The sequence below is a fragment of the Thamnophis sirtalis genome, unplaced genomic scaffold (assembly GCF_051295495.1).
Source record: "Thamnophis sirtalis isolate CommonGarterSnake01/CBP01778 unplaced genomic scaffold, rThaSir2_p1.2 scaffold_3, whole genome shotgun sequence".
NCBI lineage: Eukaryota > Metazoa > Chordata > Lepidosauria > Squamata > Natricidae > Thamnophis > Thamnophis sirtalis.
In genome coordinates this window covers 95983436-96008381 of record NW_028261383.1, presented here as the reverse complement: position 1 = coordinate 96008381, position 24946 = coordinate 95983436, and the positions used below count along the sequence as shown (strand labels likewise).

The following is a 24946-nucleotide window of genomic DNA, read 5'->3' as shown; positions in this document are numbered from 1 at the left end:
GATTCATTAACTTAGTGGAAGTCATTTAGATGTCTGTTTAATTCACTATTTGAAATCAGTTGTTTCTGCATATGCTAACTTTGTGGCTATCTAATAATGGTTTCAAAAATTTAATCATATAGTAATTGCAACAAAACATAGAACTCTTATTAAATTCCTGGGTGAAAGACTTGGCAATGAAAGGAATTTTCCCTATTTTGAAAATAATTATACAAATATATTTACTTTTGGCCTTTAAAATCTTCACATTACAAAAAATTAAGGAAAGCTTGTTTTGAAATATATATGTATATATATTTTGCTGCATATTTCTTACACATACTTGAATTATCTCATGTCTCCTTTTGTATATATGTGTTTGTCTCCGCTCTTTCCGGCTGAGAGTTCCAAAGGAAATGTGAATGTAGACTTTCTTTTTATAGCATAAATGAACATGAAAAAGAACAAGTTATCAACATTGCTCAAATTAAGTTCAAACCTTTTATGATTTGTATTTCATGAAACAAACTAGAGGCAGTATTCTAGCTTTATATGAAGTGAATCTGATAATTTTCTACTTCAACATGTGGTTTACAAATAGAACTTAGTAGCAAACTGTAATAACTGCCATAATAGTACAGTTTATTTTTGTCCAGGTAGCCATTTTAAGTATATAGAACTGTTCAAATACAGTGAACGGTTTTTATAGATACGTAGTGTTACTTAGGTTTTTCTTTTCTTTTTAAACAACACTGCTTCCCGGAAGGAAATTGTGGCCTCTCAGCTCATTGTAATGAGTAATTGAAGAAGTGTTGCTTTAGTTTTAGGAACTTGTGTGGATTTCTCATGACACAGTCACAGTATTAACTCATGCTGAGCCTGCCTTGATGAATTTTTTAAACTTACATAGACTTTCAGTGATATGGAAGAACTGGATGTTTAATCAGGATCCTGAACATGTGTTCCAGGTAGATAATTCAAAAGAGAATGAAGACAATATCTTGCAGAGGGAAGTGCCTCTTCGACAATCTCGCCGGAGGTTTCGGAAGATTAATCAGAGAGGAGAACGTCAGACCATTACAGATAATGTGGATGTTAGTAGCTACCTTTCCGTGAGTGTATTTCCTCTACTGTTAATTATTTACCGACCTGTATTCATCGCTCACTGTGTTTGATTTTCTGTTGGAACAAATGAAGAGATATATAAAATTACATAAAATTAGAATCATAAAATGTTAGTTAATCTTTCAAAGCAGTTTAGGTCTCTCAGATTCATTCGAATGCTCTATAAAGTCTAAAGATCAACATTGCGGCAATTTAGTACTTTTGGACAATGAGAGCTTTTACATTGAAATGTGTTTAAAAATATTTTGTGGAAGTTTAGCTACCATGAAGAAAATTCATGCTGAGCCTGGTAAGTCATTTTTTGTGTCCAATGAGCTATAATTTCAATTTAATAGTGTATTTCTTTTTGTCCTAGTTTGTAATGTCTTTCAGCATCATAGAAAAACAATAACTTCTGACAAATCAAATTGTAATGAATTTTCAAGATTGTTTACCTTCCATCAGCTTAACTCAGAGACCCAAAAGCTAGTTTTAAAATTGCTCAGATTGATCAGGAATGAAATTAGACAAATTTTTATAAAAACAATTTTTAAAAATGTTAAAACTTACTTAAAAACAGATGAGAAATTGAAACTGCCTTCTCTTCCAAACCACCCATCCCCTTTCTTGGACTGAGATGAATTCTCAAGTTGTTCTAGGGATTGATTTATAGAATAAGAAAGCACTTACTTTTAGTCTTTTTTTGCAGATATTAGAAGTTTGGTGATTGTTCATGTTTCAAAAATAACATTTCATGGGGGAGGTATTTTTAATGTGCATTTTTATCCCTATAATGCATAGAATATTTCTTCATAAATGTACCTTATTTTAATGATCATTGATCATTAAAAGATATATTGAAGGTGATGCACATTTATTCAGTTATTTGTATATTATATTTCAGTCTTTTAGCAGTAGCTGATCATTCCTTTTTTACTTGTATATGATTATATTTATACTCCTCATTTCTTCTAATATATGCCCTCCACCATTTTGGGTTGTTGGGCACTTGTTGCATTTGGAGAATATGTCCTGAGTGCTCTGCTGATACACCTTGCTTGTTTACAAAAAAGATATTTTCAAACAAAGTGCTGCTTAACCCGTCAATCCTTTTCTAAAGAGAAGCCATAGGGCTACTTTAAAGCCTAGAAGAATTTTCAGAAGTGGGGTGTTGCTGGTTATTGGTTCTTTGCTTTGCAGTATTCCAGCTTCTAAAAGGGAGAAGATTTCGAAGTACACATAAACTAAGAAACATAAGGATTGTTCAACCATTGCAAGAGAATTCCAGAATTTTAGAGTTTATCCCAGAAGCATCCTTCCTTTATTAGATAGCATACATATTCTAATAAAGGCACCTCTATCACACATGCAAAAACAGTTTTGAAAATTATCTTGTTCCCTTTAAAACTGCTTTCTTAAATTTAAGTCCTTAAATTTCAACTTTGTTCAAGGATCAAAGAAACTGAAAGGATATAAATATATTTTTTCTCAGGCTTCCCAGAGTTCTTGCACATTGGAGTGGAATATAAATACTATTAAGCAAATGAATAAAAACTCATTTCTTCCAGATACGTTGGAATTGATGTTAACCAAATTCCCAGTGACTAGCAGTACTAAACTCTATTAAACCTTCTAGGTTAGATAAAGCTTCTTTAGACTATATAGCTGATATATATATATATATATATATATATATATATATATATATATATATATATATATCACATACTAATATCTTTATGTACCAATTAATATATTAAATCAGATACGTATAACACACTAAGCTAATTTCAAATAAATTATTACTTTAGGATCATATCCGTCCATGCATTCATCCATCCAAACTACAACTGTTAGTTTCTTAATGATCATTTATTTTAAAAACAGTAGAAGATGAGATGTTTTAAAAATGTTTTAATATATTAAGATATAAATGTACTAAGATTTTTTTCCTTGAATGCATTTGATATTTTGAATGTGTTTTTTCAATAGCCTTTTATGCAGAAATAGCTTTTTGCTGTTGGTTGTTCTTTTTCTCCTGTTTGTATTAGTACTTATAAATTAGATTTATGTTAGGTTTCCTTTATTGGTTAACTTACCCAAATACATATAATTTTAATAGCATTGCAGGCTTGTATGAGAATGATTGTGAAAGTAAATAGAAATTATTCCTAGCAGAAAAGTGGCTACAGTATTTTGTTTACAAATGGCTACAGTATTTTGTTTACAAAAAGGAGGAGGAGGAGGGAAGAAAAAGAGAGTAAGAAAGCAAACATGAAGCAAACTTAGGTTGTGATAAAGATGTATATAATTATGAACATGTGGAGAAATGGCACAGTGCATTACTGGCAGTTTTAAGGCATGTTATATAATCATTTTTAAGAAAAGTAATTTCTTATAATATTGAATAATGCTGTTGAATGTATGCTCTTATGATAACTTAGCTATTGCTGTTTCATGGGTAATTTATTTCAATTTTCTTCATTTCAGTTGACCTATTCTCAGCTTTATTGTTAAAAAAAAAAGCTGTTTTTAACTCACCATCTATTTTTGAAAAAAAACATGAGAAAGGAAAAAAATAATGTTCTTTTTGTTTTGCTTCCAAAATCTTTTTGGGTCATCTCATGTTCTTGCTCATCTCACCTGAGCTCAACATGTAATTAAAAGGACTTCGGTTGTATACCAATTCAGGCTTTTATTTGTGGTTTGTGATAATGTTGCATTAAAATGACATTCACATTTGTTTACAAAAGAAAGACATAACTGTTATCAAGAAATTTCCCAAGCAGCATAAAAATGGTTATTTACTTTAGTATGCCATCTCTAAAAATTTCAGTTGTTGTTACCTAAGTGCTTATAAGGAAAAAAGTGTTTGTTTTGACTTATATATTACAAAACATTACATGGGAATGCTGCAAAATTATGTGGTTGAGTATTTTCTATTGATTGAGCAGAGTGGGCAGATCCCTTCCATTTTTTTTAAAACATGCTTGCTGGTTTAACATCATATGTGGAGAGCTGATAGTCCTGTCTGTCATGGTGTTAACTGATGTTGTCATCTGTTTACAGGAAGCTGCTTTTCTAGTTGAATTCCAGATTACGGATTCTAAAGCAACATATCAGATATTTTTAAAAAAGCAGTTTAAGAATAGGCATTTCATTGACAAATTAATAAGCAATTCTGTTTCCTTTTAGCAGTTTATTTCTGAAAGAAACAAGTATCATGAAATCATTTTAAAGAAGTTGGATATTTGTTACTAGAACAGAAGAGACCAATCTGTATCACACTTAAATTAGTCATGAAAGAGCAATTGCATGCCCCCTTTTTATTATTGGAGGTATCGTGATTTCATCCATTTTAATATGTGACTAATGTTACTCAAATATATTTTAGTTCATTGCCTCATTAAAAAAACTCTCTACATTCTTAATGCATATATACATTCCAGTGACGTGTGGTGAGGTTTATGGCTGGTGAGGCACTGACACAGTGGTGGGTTTCAAATTTTTTTAGACTTGTGGACTTTAACTCCCAGAATTCCACAGCCAGGCATGCTCAGTTCCGATTTAAAGCGAAAGCATTTGTTTTTCTCCTTTGCGAAATAAGTTTCCTTCTTTCTTTTTCTTTTTCTTCTCCCTTCCCCTCCTTCCTCCCTCTCCCCCTCCCTCCCCCTCTCTCAAACACACACACACACACACACACACACACACACACACACAAGTTGGATTGGATTATCTCTCCTACCCCCTTTCCTCTCTCACTCACTCTCTCTCAAACACACACACACACAAACACACAAACACACAAACACACACACACACACACACACACACACACAAAGTTGGATGGGAGGGAGAGCACTAGCGAGGAGACCACAGGAGGAGGCAGGAAGCCAGTCAAAGAGCCATACTGGTGGAGCACACATACTTTCTCCCAGCCCCGGAAGGATCCAGCCCAGCTTCACTGATTACAGGTTTGAAAAGGCAATGTGGCTCTGCCTGCAATCAAACTACACTTGGGGAGGGATCTACACTTGAGGATGAAGTTTGAATTCCTCCCCCTCCCTCCGACCCACACGTACCTTTTCCAGCTGTTTCAGAGAGCATTTCAACTCTGCTCTTGCCTCGGGTCTCCGCCCAAACGAGTACCCTCTACTATGAGGCAGGAGAACGGCGTGCTTCACCTACATCAGTTTTTCTCAACCTTGGCAACTTGAAGATGTCCGGACTTCAACTCCCAGAATTCCCCAGCCAGCATTCGCTGGCTGGGGAATTCTGGGAGTTGAAGTCCGGACATCTTCAAGTTGCCAAGGTTGAGAAACACTGACCTACATCATGAATTTTTAGGCTTTTAACCCTTGCTTAATTCTGCTCGAGTAATCATAAAACGCCTAAAGTCAGACTAGATGAGGCACACAGTTCTCATTCAGACTAGATGAGGCACACTGTTTTCATAGTAGAGGGCGCTTTTTTAGAGACTCTTTAAAAAAGTTAAGCAGAGTCATCCACGGTGAGGCAGCTAGCTCAGCCTGACCTCAGCTCTTGCCTTTTTCCTTTTACATTTTTTTTTCTTTTCATGATGGGAGTGGTGAGGCTGTGCCTCCCCTGCCTCACCTGACTGCACGTCACTGATACATTCCTTGAGAGAGAAAAATCAATCACATTTGATTCAAATATATTGAAAAAAATGGAACATCTTTATTGCTATATAGTCCAGATTGTTAGTCAAACCATTATATATGGAGACCTTGGACTGTCTGAGGTTTTTTTTTTTTCCTTGCAGAAGTTTCATTGCCCAAATGAAGTAACATCATATTACCTGGTTTCATAATGAAATGTCTGCAAGCAGCCAACCGAACATACACAGCACCAGGCACTCTACAGTGGAACCCTGAGGTGCATTCTCATCTGTTTAAACAGAGGAGTGTATGTTTGTTGTGCTCAGTGCATAACATGCAAAAAGAATTCCCATTCTCAATATGGAGCTTGAGACAGTTCAAGAATATACTCTCTGGAAAACATATTAATTAATTCATTATTTAAAATGTGTCTGGTTTTTCCAATCAGCGTTCTACTCAGGAAAATCATTCTGCTGTGTTTTCCTGTTAGGAATTGTTGATGTCTATTTGAATCAAAATGCCTGATATCAGAGATATAAGTATTAAAGTGAAATACGCTTTATTTTTCTAAAAAAAAACCAGTGTACATTAAGTTTTAAAAAAACCTATATTTTTAATAAAAAAATAACTTTTTCTTAAAGAAGTTTTTGCATGCTAAATATCATGATTAAAGTTATATGGAGAGTGTAGGACTAATTCGCGTTGGTTTTGCCAAAAAGTAATTAGTAATGGCAAATCATTCAGTGCTGAAGACCTAATACAGTGATGGCAAACCTTGTTGTCCTTGTGTGTCAAAAGCATGCACGTGTGTGTGCCAGCATGCATGTATGTGCCCACACCCATAACACAATGCTCACGTGACCCCCTCCCCCCAGTGCATGCATGCATGACCCCCATGCCCAATTTTGGGCCGCCCTGAAGCCGTCTGGGACCAAAAATGGGCCGTGGGGGGGGCACACACAACCCCCCCCGCATGCGTGGTGCAGCTGATGCTAAATTCTTTTAATGAAGGTTTATTCCTTTATATGTTTCACTATTTTGGTGTATAATACTTTGTCTTTTGTGTAGAACAGGTGTTGAACTCCAGTTTCATGTATTTTCCCCTCCTTTTTTTTAAAGAAAGGAGTCACATGGGCTGTGTTCCAGTTCTCAGAAACAGATGCTGACCTATCTTAGAATGTATTGTATTTTTGAAGTTGAGGAAGGATTTTCATTTCTCCGTTTCTGACTTTGCAATCTTTGCAAAACTGAAAGAAATAAGGGAATTTGATACATAGAAGTGAAAAAGTAATGTTCATAATCTGGCATACATTTCCCAAAGCATCTTCATTTTAATTTGAATGTAATCATGTTTGGAATTATATATCTAGTTTACTCTAGCCTAGTAATTACTGGAAATAAAATATTTCTAAGTCTAAGAAATAGGACTAAAAATCCAATGTTCTGTCATTTATGAATCATATGCATTGCCTTGTTTTGTGAAGATGTCATCCAGCCATAGTTTCATCCTGCCCTTGTTTCCATATTATTTCTATTATGAACTTGAGCACCAATTCTGATTATATGATGTCTTTATGTGGACATGGAACTGATGTTATGTTAAATTGATAGTTGCCTAAGGAATTAAATGTACCATATTTTTCAGACTATAAGATGCTCCAGACCATAAGACGCACCTAGGTTTTGGGGAGGAAATCATGAAAAAAAATCTATCTTTGCCTCCCAGCAATTTACTTCCTAGAGCAAACAGCCTGGTCAGATTTAGCACAGCTTGGTTTAGCACAAGCAGCTGATTGGAAGTTGGATCTGCCTCCTGGAATATTTCCTATCAGTTGTTCCAGGCTGCAGAGCATCGCCACCACCCATCATCGCCGTCACCGCCCATCACTGTGGCCACCTATCACTGCCTCTGTGTGCCCCATTTTTGACCTCTGCATGTCCAGTTTTTGGCCTGGCTGTTTGCTGCAAGGAGTCAAATTGCTGGGAGTCAGCGGCTGAAGGGTGGGGGCCGGCAGGTGGGGGGTCTTTGGCAACATGTTCTGCATAAGACACATTTGGGGGCAGGGGAACGTGTGTCTTATACACCAAAAAATATAGTATTTGAAAACATGGCCTGACTTCAATTTGTTTTTCTCACAGAGACCTTCTTTAAATCAGCTTCTGTGCATGTTTGTTCTCATTTAAAGTTAATATACTGTACTGTATTGTATACTATACTGTACTGTATACAATACAATACAATACAATACAATACAATATATAGAGCTAATATAACATAATAGAGCTATGCAACATTTGCATAGCTCATATTTATATATGTAAGGAGATGTCCAGTAGCAATTGTGAGGAGCACTTTAAATCAAATACACTTGTTTCTGGAATCATGGCTTTCTGGAATAAAGACACAGGTTCTTTCAGGAATGGCTGGCATGCTTTATGACTAGCTTTACAAAATTTGACGCATCTTTTCCTCTTTGATTGCAAAGTGCTGCATTGCCCTAATAAAATAATTGCTTCCACATCACATGGAACATTTTCATGACACAAATGGATAGCAGCTCAATTGAAACTCTCTATGTCATGCACAAAACACTCTGTGATGAATTGTCCTATACTAAGATAGCATGATGAATGTCTAAAAAAAAGAAATCACGTTGTTGTTGTTTTACATATGATAAACACTCTGTTCACATGTATTGGCTTAAAACTATATCCACTAATTTTACCTAATAATTTCCAATCAGCTAGGCAAAAGATAGTTCATACAAAAACAAAACACCCTGTCATATGGACTGTAATCAGAGTTCTTGGAATTATGCCCTGTAAAAGGGCTTCTTGTAATGTATCACAGATGTAGAACTGCAAATTGATCTAGCAAATGCTAATTTAGACTATCAAAGCATGGAAATGTAATTTCTGTGCACCCAACCAGCTTGTTACAGAAGGCTCCAGCTCTGTCCAAGTATTGGAGTGCTTTTTTTTCAAGGCCCAACTCTTGTCATTCTAACTACATTGGTAGAGAATTCAGTAAAGTGCTATCTAATGAAAATGGTTGCCCTTGTGGAACAAGATCAGTGAAAACTATTGGTCATTGTTCCTTTTGTATGGAACTTTATATGCAACATGATTTATTGTTTTATTTTACCTTTTGAGGCACTGGGAAGCTTGTTATAATTTTCTCCTTCCACATGACATGAGTTTTTATGCCATCTTCCAAGCAGCCAAATTTTGTGTTGTGTTTTGCGTAGAATTCTTGGTAATACTTTAAAATCTGTTAATAAATGATATGTTAGATGATACTTCCATTACAGTTTAAATATGCCATATCTATATGATATTTGAAGGATGGTCATATAATATTTTTTTAATTTTTTTTAAAAAAATATGATAACAGTAATATTTATACCCAGAAGGAGATTTAGTTCCTTTCACTAGCTAAGTCTTACTCAGAGGTTTGAGAGATTGGCAGTGTTTCAAAAGAAAATGTAGACTTGTCTTCATTCAAATTTAGGGGGAAAATATGAAATTGGGATATGCTAATAATTTTTCTTCTAGTCTCTGAAGATTCTCAGTCATTCTGGTCATGGTTGTTCCAAAGGTACTTTTTCATAAGGCAACTGAACTTTCTTGTTTTTTTCTTTAAAGTTGTTTTGCTTCTCAATCAAGAAGCTTCTTCAGCTCTGACTGGATGGTGGGGTATTGAAGGACTTATATTCCTTGCAGAAAGCTGGTTAATAGCATCCTTTTAGAGAGGCATGTGAAGATTTATCAGTGTCCTCAGGGTCACCTGAGTAGTGCAAATTGTTCCTGTAGTCTGCATTTTTTGGGGGGAAATCCTTGAATACTCCCACACCATTTGAAGGGTGTTCATTCCAATGTGCATGGCTAAAGGTCTATGGATATTCTCAGTCATTCTGGTCATGGTTGTCCCAAAGGTACTTTTTCATAAGGCAACTGGACTGACTTATTTTTTCTTTAAAGATGTTTTGCTTCTCATCCAAGAAACTTCTTCAGCTCTGACTGGACGCTGGGAATGGAAGGATTTTTTTTCTTCTAATGAATTTGCCTGAATAAAAAGCAAAGGTTAATCAGTGTTCACTCTAAACCAGGCAAGCAGATGCTCAGGTCATATCTTTAAGCAGCGGTTGAGTTGGTCTGGACAAATTTGGCCCAAGAGGACTATATTTTTGAAAAATAGCATGCAACATACTTTATAAGTTTTCAAATTATTTTTTTAAAATTGAAAAGTTGTATTTTGTTCTCTCCTTTGCTTTGTCTTCTCTTTCCCTTTGCTTTGTTTCCTTTGTTTTGTCTTTTCTTCCCCAATGTCATTCAGTGGGAATTCCTTTACTGTGTAGCCTGGCAGAAGATATCTGGGCTTTGACGTAGATCTGAATGAGAAGTCTCCCCTTCCTTTCTCTTTCTCTTCCTCTTCCTTTCTTCTTTGCTTTCTTTTTTGTTTCCCGCTTCCTTTGCTGCTGCTGCTCAGTCTTAATCTCTTTTGGTTTGGAGTCCATGAGATTACTTTTGGGCTTCAACCTATTTCCCGGATGAAAGGCTCCCTCCCTCCTTCTTTCCTTCCTTCCTTCCTTCCTTCCTTCCTCCCTCCCTCCCTCCCTCCCTCCCTCCCTCCCTCCCTCCCTCCCTCCCTGATGTGTTAATGCATCATCTTTGACAGTGAGCAGGCAACTGTGTCTCATGACTGGGCATGTGAGGGTCACAAACAGTATGCATGCAACTTAGAGGGAACATTGCTGCCCTATGCTTTTATTTTGTATATAATTATACTTTTGCTATTTTAATTCCTCTGCCTGTGTTCTGCTAAAGCAAGTCTTTGAACCTGCAAGTTATTAATTTAAAATTGATTAAATAATTTTAATTTTCAGTAACATTCTTAAGAGGAATTCAGTGTTACTTACAAAAAGGTGTAAGTAATGTAAGAAATCACTTGTTTGTTCATATGGTGTATGGATATGGTTAATACATGAATCAACAGTGAATGAAGTAAATCAGATGGAATTTATGCAGCTAAAAATGTCAAATACTGTAAATAAGAAAAGAATTTTTAAATATATAGTATATTACCTGTGAGAAGAAAAGGAGCTTACAATGCCTAGAGGGAAATTGAATCTATGGTCCTTTTTTATTGTTCCCTCTGTATCTCTAGTTCTATTTTTAGAAGCTTACATCATTTTTGTTCTAGTGACAGCCTCTTGCTTACATTTCCCCTCCTCTCTCCCTTCTCCTCCCCTTTTTTCCCTTTCCCTCAGGATAGGTTATATGTTTCTACTATTATTGATTTATACATTATTTTGGTAGGATTTTTAGTCCATAGAATGCTGTAACTGCAGTGAAATTGAACACACATTCCTTGTTTAATATTGAAACATAATAGTATTATAATAAAGAAGAAACTGTGGAAAGCTCATTGGGATATTTTTAATAATTTTGTTACAAAGCCTTACAATAGTAATAGTTTTTTTAAATGCCATGATTATAATTCTAACCTTTCTTGAAAACAAAATAATTTGAGATAGAGAAGCTTAAATGATGTAGGTGTTTTAGCTATTCTAAATCACAGAAGATACAGTGCATAGTAGAGATGCTGCCAGATGTTGTCCCATCTGCCAGTAATAATTTTCACCATTGGCCCTTTCTCTTCCAGAGCACATTTCAAACTGACACTTGTATATGTTACAATAAACTTTTGATGACCTCCTTTGTCATTAAAATGTTAAGCACTTCTGTTTGCCAAACTATAAAGATTTTTACATTGCTTTGTAACATGTCATTCAGCTTTCCAATTATCAGGTGCTGTGAGTCTTTAGCTTCTGGAATTCCATTTTGAGCATAATGGCTTACTGAAACTACAGTACTATTTGCTGTATAGATCCAGAAATTTCATATATAGTGTGTCCTCATGTTTCTTTTGGAATTGTTTTTTTTCATATGGGGCATTTGGAGAAATTCTAATGGAAATATTAAAAATATGAGCAAACATTTGAAATACATGAAGATGATTAAAATGCAATCTAGAATGAAAATTTACAGCTTGACATCTGTCTTTCTGTCTATGCATCCATCCATATCTAATGCAGACTCTTGAGCTTCTTCCTTTTTAAGTTCATTATATTTTTAAATTAATAAAGTATACAGTTTGCATTTGTAACTTTATTAAATTATTTATTTATTTATTTATTTGCTGACAGGCTTAGTATAGCACATTGTATCTTTAAAGTTAGACTTATTTGCTTGAAATAAATCGTACAAAATATTTGTAAAAGCATTACTTCCTTTGCAAATACATTTTGATCATTTTACATTTGCTCACAATATACAATTTGTTCATAAAATTTTGGCTTGGGAATGCTAAAAAAATAATTTCTGAAGCTTCTAGTCTAGCACAGAATTAGGTTAGTCTTACCCCCTGCACATAGCTGTTAGGCTGGCAGTGTTGCATGTAAAATCTTCCCCAGGGAGTTGCAGTAGCTGCAGTCTGATTTGTAAGAAAGGGAAAAGGATGATGTCATCTTCACTTAAAGGGGAAATAGAATTTTCACCCATTATTGGGCTCACAGTTATAGTAGCTGTGAAATATTGCATTCATGCCATACTCTTTAGTGGACTGAATTGCATGGCACAGTAAAATGTTTTTAAAAGGCAATTTTTAGGCTATACGTTGTATTTGCTAATATTTAGGTAATAGAAGAAGTTATGTTTTATTTAACCAAGTTATATTTAGGAAGAACTGTATATTGCTAAATAATTACCTTAAGTTATTGGAGACATGGTACTCTGCTTAGGTGTTCTATGTGAAACTTTGGAACAGTCTCACAGAACTCTTTATTTAAACAGAGTTGCTACTATAGCGAGGATGGTTTTGCCTTTTCTTATGAACAAAAACATTTTTTTAAATGCTGATTGTTCTATCATATTCTCAATTATAGGGAGGAGAGAGAGAGAGAGAGAGAGAGAGAGAGAGAGAGAGAGAGAGAGAGAGAGAGGGAGGGAGAGAGAGAGAGAGAGAGATTCCTTGAATAAAATATTTAGACACATATCCCCTCTCAGCAGTCTAAAGATATACCAAGTGGGTATTAATTTTAAAAAAGATTTTAAAAAAAATATCTGTTGGATTGAAGAGCTTCCAAGAAAGACACTCTTGAACAAAATTTTTGATATGACTATTTCCTGTTTTTTGCGCCAGATCATGAAATCTAAAACATTTTTTCAATCAGGTGATCAAATATGTGCATGTTGATCATTGGAAAACTGAGAACATTGTTACGTTTTTAGCAGATACACATGAAATTAATCTCAAATTGATGTGAATTTGCGAATGAATGGCATTTATTACCAACCGTGAAATGTCCTGCTTTGATCATTAAAGTATTGTCAATCTGTCTTTAGGATTCAGATGAAATATGAACACTTGGTCAATGCTTGAGTTTCAAATAAGAAATTTAAAAAAATGCTTCCAGAAATAAAAGTGCTTATTTAATGCAAAATCTGGATTTTGTGCTTTTGTAGGCAACAGTTTTTTTAAACTTGTAGCTACAGTGTTCATGTATTTCCCTCTTAACTGATTGCACAGAAGATATGTATGTTCATTTTGAATCCACACCATTAAATCCTTCAAAGTGTCTGGCTCTTTGCCATGATGGCTAACAACATTATTTCTCATTTTTAATATTAAGGCTTCAAATATCAAAGCTTTGATATAGTTTAAGGCATGATATATCCATTTAAAAGGGATATATCAATTTATACAATATTAGAAAAAGTTTGTGCTCTCCAATTTAATTTTTTTTAGGGATCATCAGTATGTATATAATGAAGGAAATATCTTAATCATTTTAAATCACAGTAACTAGAAATATTCTTTGCCTATAACACATCTTAGGAAAAAAAACCATGTGTGTAGATGCACAGATTTCAAGATTAAGTGGCTAAAAATAAAACACCCAAAGGAATTGTGTGCAATGTCAGATCAGCAGAGTGATATGAAATGTAACATACTGCATTTTGCTGAATTGTTGTTGTACAGAGATGTGTTTATACTTGGTCAATAAAGATGCTCTGGCTGCATCTGCAGATACAGTAGCCAATTGATCTAATGCAGTTTCTAAAGGCTTTCTATACAGGTGATGTCATCCTTTTAGCTCCATTCCCCTCCCACACTCCCCCCTCCTTATTAGATATTTCATCTTGCTGCGGAGCATCCAATCGATGAGAGCTTTTCCTGAGGGAGCTGCTGAGAAACGAGCAAAGATAGTAGGAATTAGGACTCGACCATTCAGTCTTGCTGTGGATGTTGCTTTTTGTAATGTATTAGAAAAATTTTAATTGGAAAATGCCTGATTTGGATTAACCATGGTATCTGGTTGTTGCATTAGAATTCTTAGCCTATACTGCAGCATTTTAAACTCTGCATTGGGGGTGTGAGGGAAATGGCTTTGATTGCAGAAGCTTTGAGAAATTCTACAATGCAAACCTGTTAGACCTCATACACACACTCACGTTTTGCCTCCGAAGATACTGGCTGTGTGTGGATTCAGTATTGCGGCTTTGGTGGGCAAGAGTATAAAGAAAAAGAAACTTTGATATGCAGGATTCTTTGGACACCCAAGATTTAATGAAGAAGACTCTTAGCAAAACTGTTCCTGCTTTATAAAATGTGAAGATGAGAAAAGGGAAACTGAAGACGAACCAGCTTTAACTGTGCCTTGAAACAGAGAAAAAGAATCTTAAGAGGAATTTAATATTCATCTTTTTGTAATTATTGTATGAACTTTCAGGCTATTCCTGAATTTACTCTATGTCTGCTGTTTCAGGCATATTCTCATTGATGTTAATTTTTTAAATGAGAAGTACTGCTGAATTTTTTGAATGTGTCAAATTACCTGCTTGTTGAAATTTGACTGATTTTTTTTTGCAGTAATCATTGCAAGATGAAAGCTGCTGAATGATAATTTTTTAAAAATCACTGTGAATATAAAATCTGACTAATCATGTGCCTGAAGATCCATATCTTTGATTTATAGTTTATAAAAAAGAATCTTCCAAGGATCTTACTTAATTTATTATTTGTGACTTTTGTTTGCAAGTGGAAGCTTTCCTTTTAAACACAGGAAATGGCATTTCTTGTTCGTTGTTATGCCAATTGTCTGCAACCATGGGCCTCTAAAGTAAGTAAGGATTTATAAGTAGGTTTTCCCTCTGACTGAATAAAGTAAAAAATAAATAACTCTTAAAAATATTCACATATGTAATTCCTGTTGATTTTCTTCTGATGTTGAAATTCTTTGTACTATAGAACTGATCTTATCTGAGTCAATTCTATGAGAAAAATATCTTTAAATCTAGCACAGTGCATTAATGTTTAATATTGCTCTTTGACCTAGTTATCAATCTTTTCTGAAATCATGTAGCCTTGTGGTTCAGCTTTTGCATATACTTTGGACTGTAAGTGTTTAAGAGCATCTGTCTGCAATATTATAGAAAAATACTTTACATAATTTGTATAATCTTATTTGTGAAAAATTATGCCTTCATAAAAGTTTATTCATTTGCATCTTTAGTGTAATTAATTAGTTCTAGAAGTTTTCTCTGTGTTGATGCTAAGCTTTAGCTGTTGCCTAGTGGTAGGAAACCTTCATAGAGCTTTTATACCTTAAAAGTATACCTGATATTCCCCCCCCTTAATGTTATGAATAATAATAACAATTGAGGTATATATATTTTATAATAGAATTGATTGACATGGGAAATTAGAAATATATTAAAATGTTTGAGTTCTATTAACCTGGTTCTCCTATAATGCTTTCAAGCATCTGCTGATAAGTGAAGAGAATTATTTCTTAACTTTGCTCTTTGGTAAATTGTAAGACAGTTGGGGGGCTATTTCATGTAACTGGCATATTTTCTATTCAATCCAGTTGTATCCTCCTGGTCATTTTCTTGCTAAGAGCTTATTTCTTAGCAGCCTTGCCGACCCCTTTAAAAAATCCCTAAAGGTTCATTTTGGTGTGGATACTCTGCTGTACCCATCCCTTGTCTCCTGCTGATCTATCCCCTTTCTCTAGTGACTGTCACAACATTGTGTTTTCTGTGCTATGACAACTGTCAAGATCATCCTACACATTCATTCTCGCTTTGTCCCTAGAAATGAGAGCAAAGACAGAAAACAGTATATAACCAACATTATCATTGTACTGTTATATTTCTCTAGTCAGGTGAATTAAAGTGATGGGAACTGTTATTCCTTTCTGATTTAATCAATCAGTCCTGACCTTGCTGTTTCTGGAAAGAACAGACCACTAGCCCTGTAAGATGGAACATTCTGACTGCAGTCACTGAGACACTGAACTATAGTTCTAAACTGAGACCAAAGACTGGTTAAGCCTTTGCTTAGTTTTAGATTAGTTATTGTGGGTTTGTAAAACATTACTAATATGTTGTGCAAACAAAGATAATTATGATTTATTTAGACCATGAATGAATTCTGTCAACGTATTGGCATTAGAGTAGAAAGACAGTTTACACTTTTCTATTACTCTAGAGCTACTTGCTAAAGCACACTGTATTTTTGTTGGTAAACAGTTATTCACATAAGGACTTGTTTGGGGCCTAAAATGTTTTCTGGTTTCACTTCATATTTTGCTTTCTTCATTGTTACTTCATTTGTTATTGTTGTAAAAGGCTTAAAAAGTTTTAAAAACTTCCAAGATTTTTTAATCTGTGTTAGGGAAGATAATTCCATATAGCTGCTTGTTAATGTAAAGAAGTCAAAGCAGATTGAGAACAGCGAGCCTTGAAATAATTCTGAGTGAATATTTATTGACTCCTAAAATGGCAGACTTGTTTGTATTGGGCCTATTTGAATGTGTAAATATGAAGATGAGCATAAATAGTAGAACAGCTTACATTCAGACGTTGTAGGTGCTTCATCATTGGAGGTTTTTAAGAAAAGACTGGACAGCCACCTGTCTACTATTTTTTCAAGCCAAAATGGATATTGATGAGAAATCTGTCTTGAAAGGCCACACATAGAATTGCACTCTGGTTGGGAAAGACTGGTTTAACATAACATCTGACTCATAGGAATACTAGGGGTCAGGGACAGACAAGTGTTGAAAGATTCATGGCGATACAAAACCTATGACATAGGTACTTGCATCAGATATTAGGACCAAATATGTAAGGACAGATTTTGCATCATCTTACTATATTTGTATCATTAATGTATATAATTTCAGTTAACTCAGATGCCTTTGGTCTGTTTTCTAATCCCATTTTCTCTCCCCCAATTAGAGAAATCTAAAGTAAAAAAGAGAAATGATATACTCATATTGAAAGATGCCTGGAGTGATTGAAGGCAGGGTGTGTCTGAGGAAAACCCAGTCGCCTCAGACTGGTGTGCTTGAATTTAATCATAAGTTGCAGTAATCATATATTGTTCAGATGCAGTTAGCATATATGTTTTACTCCCAGTTTTAGTTTAGTAGTCCAAGTTATTTTATCCTGGATGATTGCATCTTGCCAACTTGCTCTGAAGTTAAAAACTGCATTTAATTTAAAATTGTTACCGAAGAGTTATGGCACACCATTTTTTCTTCCGATTTTTTGTTTAACCATATAGGTACCTTTGGGGATACAGGTTGCTTGCATTTGACATTCAGAATTCCTTGAACTCTTTGCGCTTATAACAGCTGTTAAAAATTCAATTATGTACACGAAACACTTTTCTTTTGATACATGAGATGTAGGTCATAAGAAATGAAATATATTTTAACCCATTTATCTGGATTTTCCCCCCTTTAACATTGTACTACAATAACATTTGAATAGTAAATTAAGGAGCCTTCCATTAAGTAATCTGTGTTGATTCTGAGAGCATTGATCACATGAGACAAGCTGAATATCACATACAATTCAATCATGTTCTTTATTTTTAAAGTTAATCTCTTTAATATCATAGACCTAATGAAGATAGGAAATTAATATTAATGTTTCTGTAAGTCATTTACACAATCAGAAACAATATACCTGTTCTACTAATGAAAGTCTAATATTACTCTTGTAATTTTCACCTGGCACAGTAAAAAATTTTTTGTCATAACATCATATACCTGTTAAGAGTATGTCTGAAACAGTTTACTTAAATATAGAGGAAAACTTAAGATGAAACCTAACATATATTTTTACTAGCAGTAACAATTCCTGTTGACAGAATTGGAAAGTGTGAATCTGTTCTTTTACAGTCCCATAACATTTTCTCTGGAAAGTCCCTGAAACCCCTAAAGCTATTTTTGAGAGTCCATGTTGGGATTAAATAAAGTAGGAAAAAGGGAGAAGTGTTGTTGGGCATGCGATTAGTTTGCTCCGATTGTTAAGAAAATTCAACAGCTAGGGAATTGGAGAAGACAGGTTCAATAATGCTATACATCAACATCCTATGCTGTAGATCAAGGTCCAAGATACAGTGATGCTAGGAGTATTATAATTCTCAACTGATCATAAAACCTTGGCAAGCACTCAGTTTTAACGACTGCTAGAGATACAATAAACAAGTGGTTTACTTTTCACATGACAATAAGTCTCCAGCTGGCATTTGAAGGAGTACCTGCAGTGGCCCTAGATTGTCTATTGCTTCTTTATGCTCCATGGTACAGACGTGAATCACAACAGCTTTTCCATTGAACTTCTTGGTTGGGGAGACAATCAAAAAAGCGGGGGGAGGGTGTCATTTCAGACTAGCAGAGCTCATTCAAAAGAGAGAAGTGGCATCGAAGGTAGTTGGAAGTGGTTGTTATCTAATTTAGATAACATCCCAGCTATTTATACATAATTCAATTTCAGTGGTGTTGTGTTCCATTTTCTTTTGGGAAAATCATATCCTGTTTCCCTGTAAATAAAACCTCCCTGGATAATAAGCCCAAGCAGGCTTTTGAGCGCATGCACTAAAATAAGCCCGTCTCTGAAAATATTGCAACGTAGCAGCAGCCATGAGGTGACCATACTCGCCGTCTCCTGCACCTCAAAAATAAAAAGGCCTCCCTGAAAATAAGGCAGTGTTGGGGGAGGGGTCAAAAGAAAATAAGATCCTGTCTTATTTTTGAGGAAACACAATATGGTTTACTTGGGAATAGCCTCACCTACAAAGATCTAAATAATATGTGCGTCTATTACTATGTAGATTCCCAGTCAGCTGCTCCTTGCTCATAAACTCTTTTTAAAAAGTAAATCAAAAGAAAAGACACCCTGGCAAGCAACAGGATTCTGATTGAGTCTTTCGTTGTTGCGAACAAAGGTGAATACATTATTATATTTATTATTTGGCACAACTGGCATATTCATGGGAAAAAAATAGATCAATAGATACGAGCTCTTTCTTTAAAAAACACTGGACTTTTAACAGGAAAGGGTGGATGATTTCCCCAAACACTGTCTCCTGTGCTTTAGTGTTCATTTTTATCCTTCAAGCTTTCAAATCTGTCTCTTAAAACTAATCAGACCTGACTAGTGATGCTGGCCCACAAACACCATTCAATATGTAGCCTGAAAAGAATTGTGTGCTACTGTTGCAGAATAAGGACATTCATAATCTCTTGATAAACACTGAATATTAATAAGAAGATTTTAATAACAGGAGAAATCCCCACTAAAGCTTCTAACTCTAAGAAACAATTTTAAAAATAGCTCTTTTAGTTCATTGGCAAATACTTATTTTAGTTACTCCCAATTAAAATGTTGCTGAACTCTTGTCAGTATTAATGTGTTTGTATGTAGAAAAACAGAGGGCAAAGTAAAGCTTCTGTTGCGATTTGAAGATTGCAGGTCATAATTTTTGTAAGCGTTTGTATAGTTGTAAAATATTAGTTGTAAGTTTTTGAAATTGTCACAATGTGGAATTCAGACTAATAACCACCTATTAATTTGTATAATAAAAGTTGAATTTGTGTCCAGAGATCATAAGTTGGGAACTTCACTTCTGATAGTTTAAAAAATTCATACTTTTATCCTAAAACATTGTGCCTACTAATTGAAAATATTTATGGTTGATTTTCTGTGCATTGTTTTGTGTTAGTTTCAGTGCTTAAGTATTGTTCTATAAGACTAAAACTAAAAACAGATGGAATATCTGTGGAAAAGCATAGATGCTTTTATGTTGTCATATATTTTACTCTTTTTACCATAACTGGAATGATCTTATCTTTTTTCCCTTTGAAAATGTTCTTAAAATTGATTAGCTTAATTATTTTAATGTTCCATATATTTTAGGGAAAAACTGTTATAGTATTTTTTTTATTCCTGTGAATATTATGTATATCTTAATGCTGCTCATATATATGTCTCCTGGGATGGTAGAATTGAAAAGGATGTTCAATATGAGAAAGTTCTTTTTTTAAAAAAAAAGTCTAATTATAGCAGCAGAGCATGAGAAATATCCTCCATGATAGCTCACATAATTACATCAGGGTGCATATCTGTAATATTGTGTTCTGCCATCTATAATGGAGTTATATTTAGCACTAGCACTAACACTAGCTCTTAGACTTATATACCTCTTTACAGTGTTTTACAAGCAGTTTACACTCAGCATCTTGCACCCAACAATTTGAGTCCACATTTTACTCACCTTGGAAGGGTGGAAGGCTGAGTCAACCTTGAGCCTGGTGAGATTTGAACTGCCAAATTGCAGGCAGCTGGCAGTCAGCAGAAGTAGCCTGCAGTACTGCATTCTAACCACTGTGCCACCGTGGCTCATTTGAGTAAGAAAGATAACTTTCTCCAGGGTGCTGAGTAGAGAATCCAAGGAATGGGTTAACTGCTTCTCTGTCCAGAGACTGAATCTGTCAATCTTCTGGTCATGGCTCCTTTGCCTGTGCGTCTCCCCAGTTTCAACTCAGGTTTTGCCTAACATTCTCCATAATTATTAATAACCCCTGGAAGTGGGTGCTCCTGGTGGTTTGTGAACATTGCTGATATAAATCAGTACAGCTTCTGTATAAGTTTGAATAAAACTTTATTTTCCATAGATTATGCTTCTATATTTCTATAAAATATATTTTATTATTTTGTTGTAGAAATCAAGGAGTCATAAAAATTTTAATTTGTATTTCATTGAATGGTTATAATTAAGACAGTAACTTAAGAATTCTTGATTTACTTGCCAACTGAGCAATAAATTTTAGATGTCCATTTAGATAATTGATGATTGATTTGCATCTTAGGAAGGTTTATGTAGGAATCAATCCTGAAGTTTCTAAAGAGCTAAGTAGTTTATCTATAAATACGTCTCCCCCCCTTTCTTTATTTCAAGATATTTGTTCCTTCAAAATTTTTGTTGTGTTACAAATAGGTACGGAAATTACTAATCAGTTAGCCGCCTTATAAATATTATCTGATGGATGACAGTTACACTTTTTCGTCCCTTTCCTTAATACCTCACAACCCAGAGTCCATATGGGATATATAATATCTTTTGCATTACTGAAAATTAAATAAGAGCAGTTGAATGAATTATAATTTTGAAACAGAAACATTGTTAAAGTTTAGCAATTGTAATATAATTGCTTAAAAATACCAATGACAAGATGAAAAATCTACTATATGGAGTCTGAAATAATGTTAAAACCAATAGAGGAAATATAGAAGCATACTGATAAGCACCCTTGTAATTCACCCAAAATAATTAATGTTGCATATAAGATATAAAAGTACGGACTTTGGAAAAGAACAATGGAAATAAAATTATACGTGTATGCATCCAGTATTTAAATTCATTGTAGGTTACAGTGAATAGCATATGAATGTTTTCTTACACATTTTGAATGAGGAATTACTTTTTTGTGCTCATGAAATTCTTTATGAAATTCTACATATTTTTTCTACAAATAGCTTTGCAATGACTGTAATTAGAGTTGTCTTTCCTACAAATATGTTATCATGCTATATATAAGCTTATAATCTGCATAAATTTATTATGAATGCTAAATAAGTATATTTTTCCTTTCCTAAAAATTATGTGAAACTATAAAATAACAAATGGATTGATATTGCTATATTTAGAATTGAATTAAAATAAGACTGTTACTCTTCCTCTTTGTTGTATAATTTAAAAACTGTTGATAGAGGAATCACACAATCGTGAAGCATTGGGACTGAATATAATTATGTGCCAGTGTTATCGGCACATATGCCATTAGATAGGAAAGTAAAAATATACATACCCAAATCAAAAACTCTTTGTTGAAATTTCAGAACTGTTATGTATTATAGTTTCTTTTGATATCAAGTCTACTCAGTTCCCTGCATAATCAATCTAAATAGAATCTTTTATCTGGAAATTCTTGTCTGAAACTCTTTATTGAATGACATAAATCTTTCTCATGTTGTAAACTCTTCAGTCAGTAATTCACACGCTGTAAAGTGTCTCCTAAAATAGTCTATTCCACTGTAAAATAGTTCTTGTAATTAGGAAACTTCTAAAATATTTCACCCATTGAATTTAGTTGTCTGGTGGAATAATCGGGACTCAATTCCATCATCTAACATCTACACTCAAATTTCCTCTTAATCTTCTTCAAAAAATATTTTCAACAATTACTCATTGGATTTGGTGGACTCATCACTCATCCTGCTAGACATAAAGGAAGCAGCCATACACTGAATCAGATGTTTGGGTCATTTAATCAAAAGCTGTTAATTCTTATTCACATAATCTGTCTAGGTTTGAAATAAGAATTTCCACTTTTTATCAAGCAAATAAGTTGGTAAACAAAACATGGGTTCTGTCACTAAACTGTAGTCCACCTTATTTGGGTATGCTTTAATTTGTAACATTTTAACTAATTTAACACAAGATGTCCAGACTAAAAATACTATTCTAAAGTGACATGGTGATTGAATTAAAATTAAAAAAATGTTTCAATGGAATTTAAGTCATTCTTTTTTTAGCTGCTACAGTATATCAAACTGTTATCTCATATTCTATTTTGTTGGCTTTGGCACAGTATTTCAGCCTATTAATAATTCTTTTGCAACTTGATTATATTATATGTTACTTACTTGTAAGCTTGTAAGACATAATTTTGAAAGTAAAGTTTATTAAATATTTTTGAATTCAGATCTACCATAGAAACACTGAATGTCACAAAGTATATAATAGAGCCTATGGCACAGCTGTGGATATATTACAGACGTATCATGCAGATTAGGCTAATTGTGCCAGTTGATAACACTTATATTTTGCAGACATTCATATAAATTTGGACATAATTGCATGGTGGGTGAGGAATTATTTAATTATAGCCCAGACATCTTTATTTATTAAAACAATGTATAGAAGGAAAAAGCATCCTTAGGCATGATCTTCAAATTATAAAGTATACACACATGATATAAAATACATTAAACATTGCATTTATGTACAGTATGTGTTGTCTGGTTCCCAAGTATATCAGTAGGAATACTGATACAGCAAAATCCTGTATATCAAAGTGATTTTCAGCACTATTCCTACAGTGGAAGTAAAACCTGGTTCCAGAAGACTAAGATAAAGATAAGACTCTTTGTACAAGTAATATAGAAATACCTTTTATTGATTCTCAGAACTCTAAAAACTAAATTGCTAAAAAGTGTAGCAATATAGTTTTTGTTCACTCTATATATTGTAGTCTTCTCTTTATTAATCATAATTGGTATTAAAGATGTTGGAAGACATTTTTATGGAGACAGGTAATCACGCAAAATACTTTAATTATATACTGTCAGTAGTTTGCGGTTTAATTTAATTTTCATTGAAAATTTTTATATTTCAGATGATGGACATTGGAGTCAAACTTCAGAATTGCACTTAGATGCTGATATTTTTGGGGGGAAATAATTATTACCCCACTTTTCTGCTAAAACATTTGAGGAACTAACAAGAATAATTAATACCAGATTTAAATTATGTAATGTGTACATTCACATTATATATAACTATATTCATGAAATTGTAATTATACATACGTATCAGTTAAAAGGAAAGACTTCTCATCCTTACCCTGATTAAGAAGCCAAAGGCTTTGAAAAATACCAGGTTTTTAATGTATCTCTGAAAGATAAAAGAGGAAATGCCAGATAGGATTTAAGAAGCAATGAGTTCTATGATATGATTTCAGAGATGGGAGGTGTTTGAAAAGAAGATTTTTAAATTATTTTTTTCTGCATAGATTATTTTATAAGAAATAATTTAGAACAGCAGCAAATGTGGGCAAATTTCTTACCATGTTTTATGTTGACCGTGGGTAGAAATCCTAAAGTATAAGCAGTGAATTAAAATCTGAAGTGGTTGACAGGGCTATCTGAAATGTAAAATGAAAAAAAAACATGCACATTTTTAAAGGATGCTTTAAAGGTTGATCCATATAGATGCATTTTTCTGAATTTCATCTGAAACATCTCTGTGCTGCCATCTTTCAAATACAGGAGGATTTATAAAAGCTTTTAAGAAATTTCAAAGTGATTTTTTAAAAAATAACCTTTTGAGTTCTCCTGGGTATTCTATTTCTTTTTATTATGCTATACAGGTAGACCTTGGCTTATGACAGCAATTGGGACCACAGTTTCCATTTCTTAGCAATCTAATTGTAAAGTGAGATTTCTTCACTTCACTTACAATCCTGGTTGCCATTGTTAACCGGACCTCACAGTCATTAGGTGAGGCAACTTCCTACCAGCTTTCCACAACCAAAGTCAGTGGAAAATTACAAGTCTCAGCCTAGCAGGCAGCCAAATGGCTTCTGGTGATGGAGAGGGATTTTGGGGGTGGGTGGGGTGCAGGGGAGGATCAGAAGGTGTATGGGAGGTATGGCACATGTTGGGAAGTGGGGTATATGAGGTCAGAGAAGTATGGATTGAAGGGAGTTTACAAGAGTGCAAGGTTATGTGCAATAAGTGCATCATGGTTGAGGATAGCATGCAATGGTGTGAGGAAGGCATGGCAATGGTTGGGAGAATGTCTCGTAGTGTGAGTGTCAGGTGTGCCGTAAATGCAGAGAGGCTGGTGGAAAGTACATGAGTGGGATAGACTCATTCAAGCAACTTGCGTACTTCCCTATCAGTTTGCCCATTGACTTTCTGAGGTAACTGGAAGGAAAAATTTCAAATGATGATCATGTAATCATACATTAAAATAACATTTATTGTCATTTTCCTGTATTATACAGTAGCACAGATTAAAATGAAATTCTGATCAC

At 34.2% G+C, this 24946-nt stretch overlaps 1 protein-coding gene across 8 annotated transcripts in view; it reads left to right on the top strand.

Annotated features, from left to right (window-relative positions):
* The window catches only part of RAPGEF6 (Rap guanine nucleotide exchange factor 6), a 149065-nt gene that overhangs the window by 60026 nt on the left and 64093 nt on the right, over positions 1 to 24946 (top strand). For 7 of the 8 annotated variants that reach the window (XM_087709553.1, XM_087709549.1, XM_087709550.1 and 4 more), the window contains exon 6: positions 948 to 1091. In XM_087709553.1, coding sequence (XP_087565679.1) covers positions 948 to 1091 — 144 coding nt within the window. Of the gene's footprint in view, positions 1 to 947; positions 1092 to 13947; positions 14888 to 24946 lie in introns of those variants that run through there. The other variant, XM_087709554.1, reaches the window with a different exon arrangement.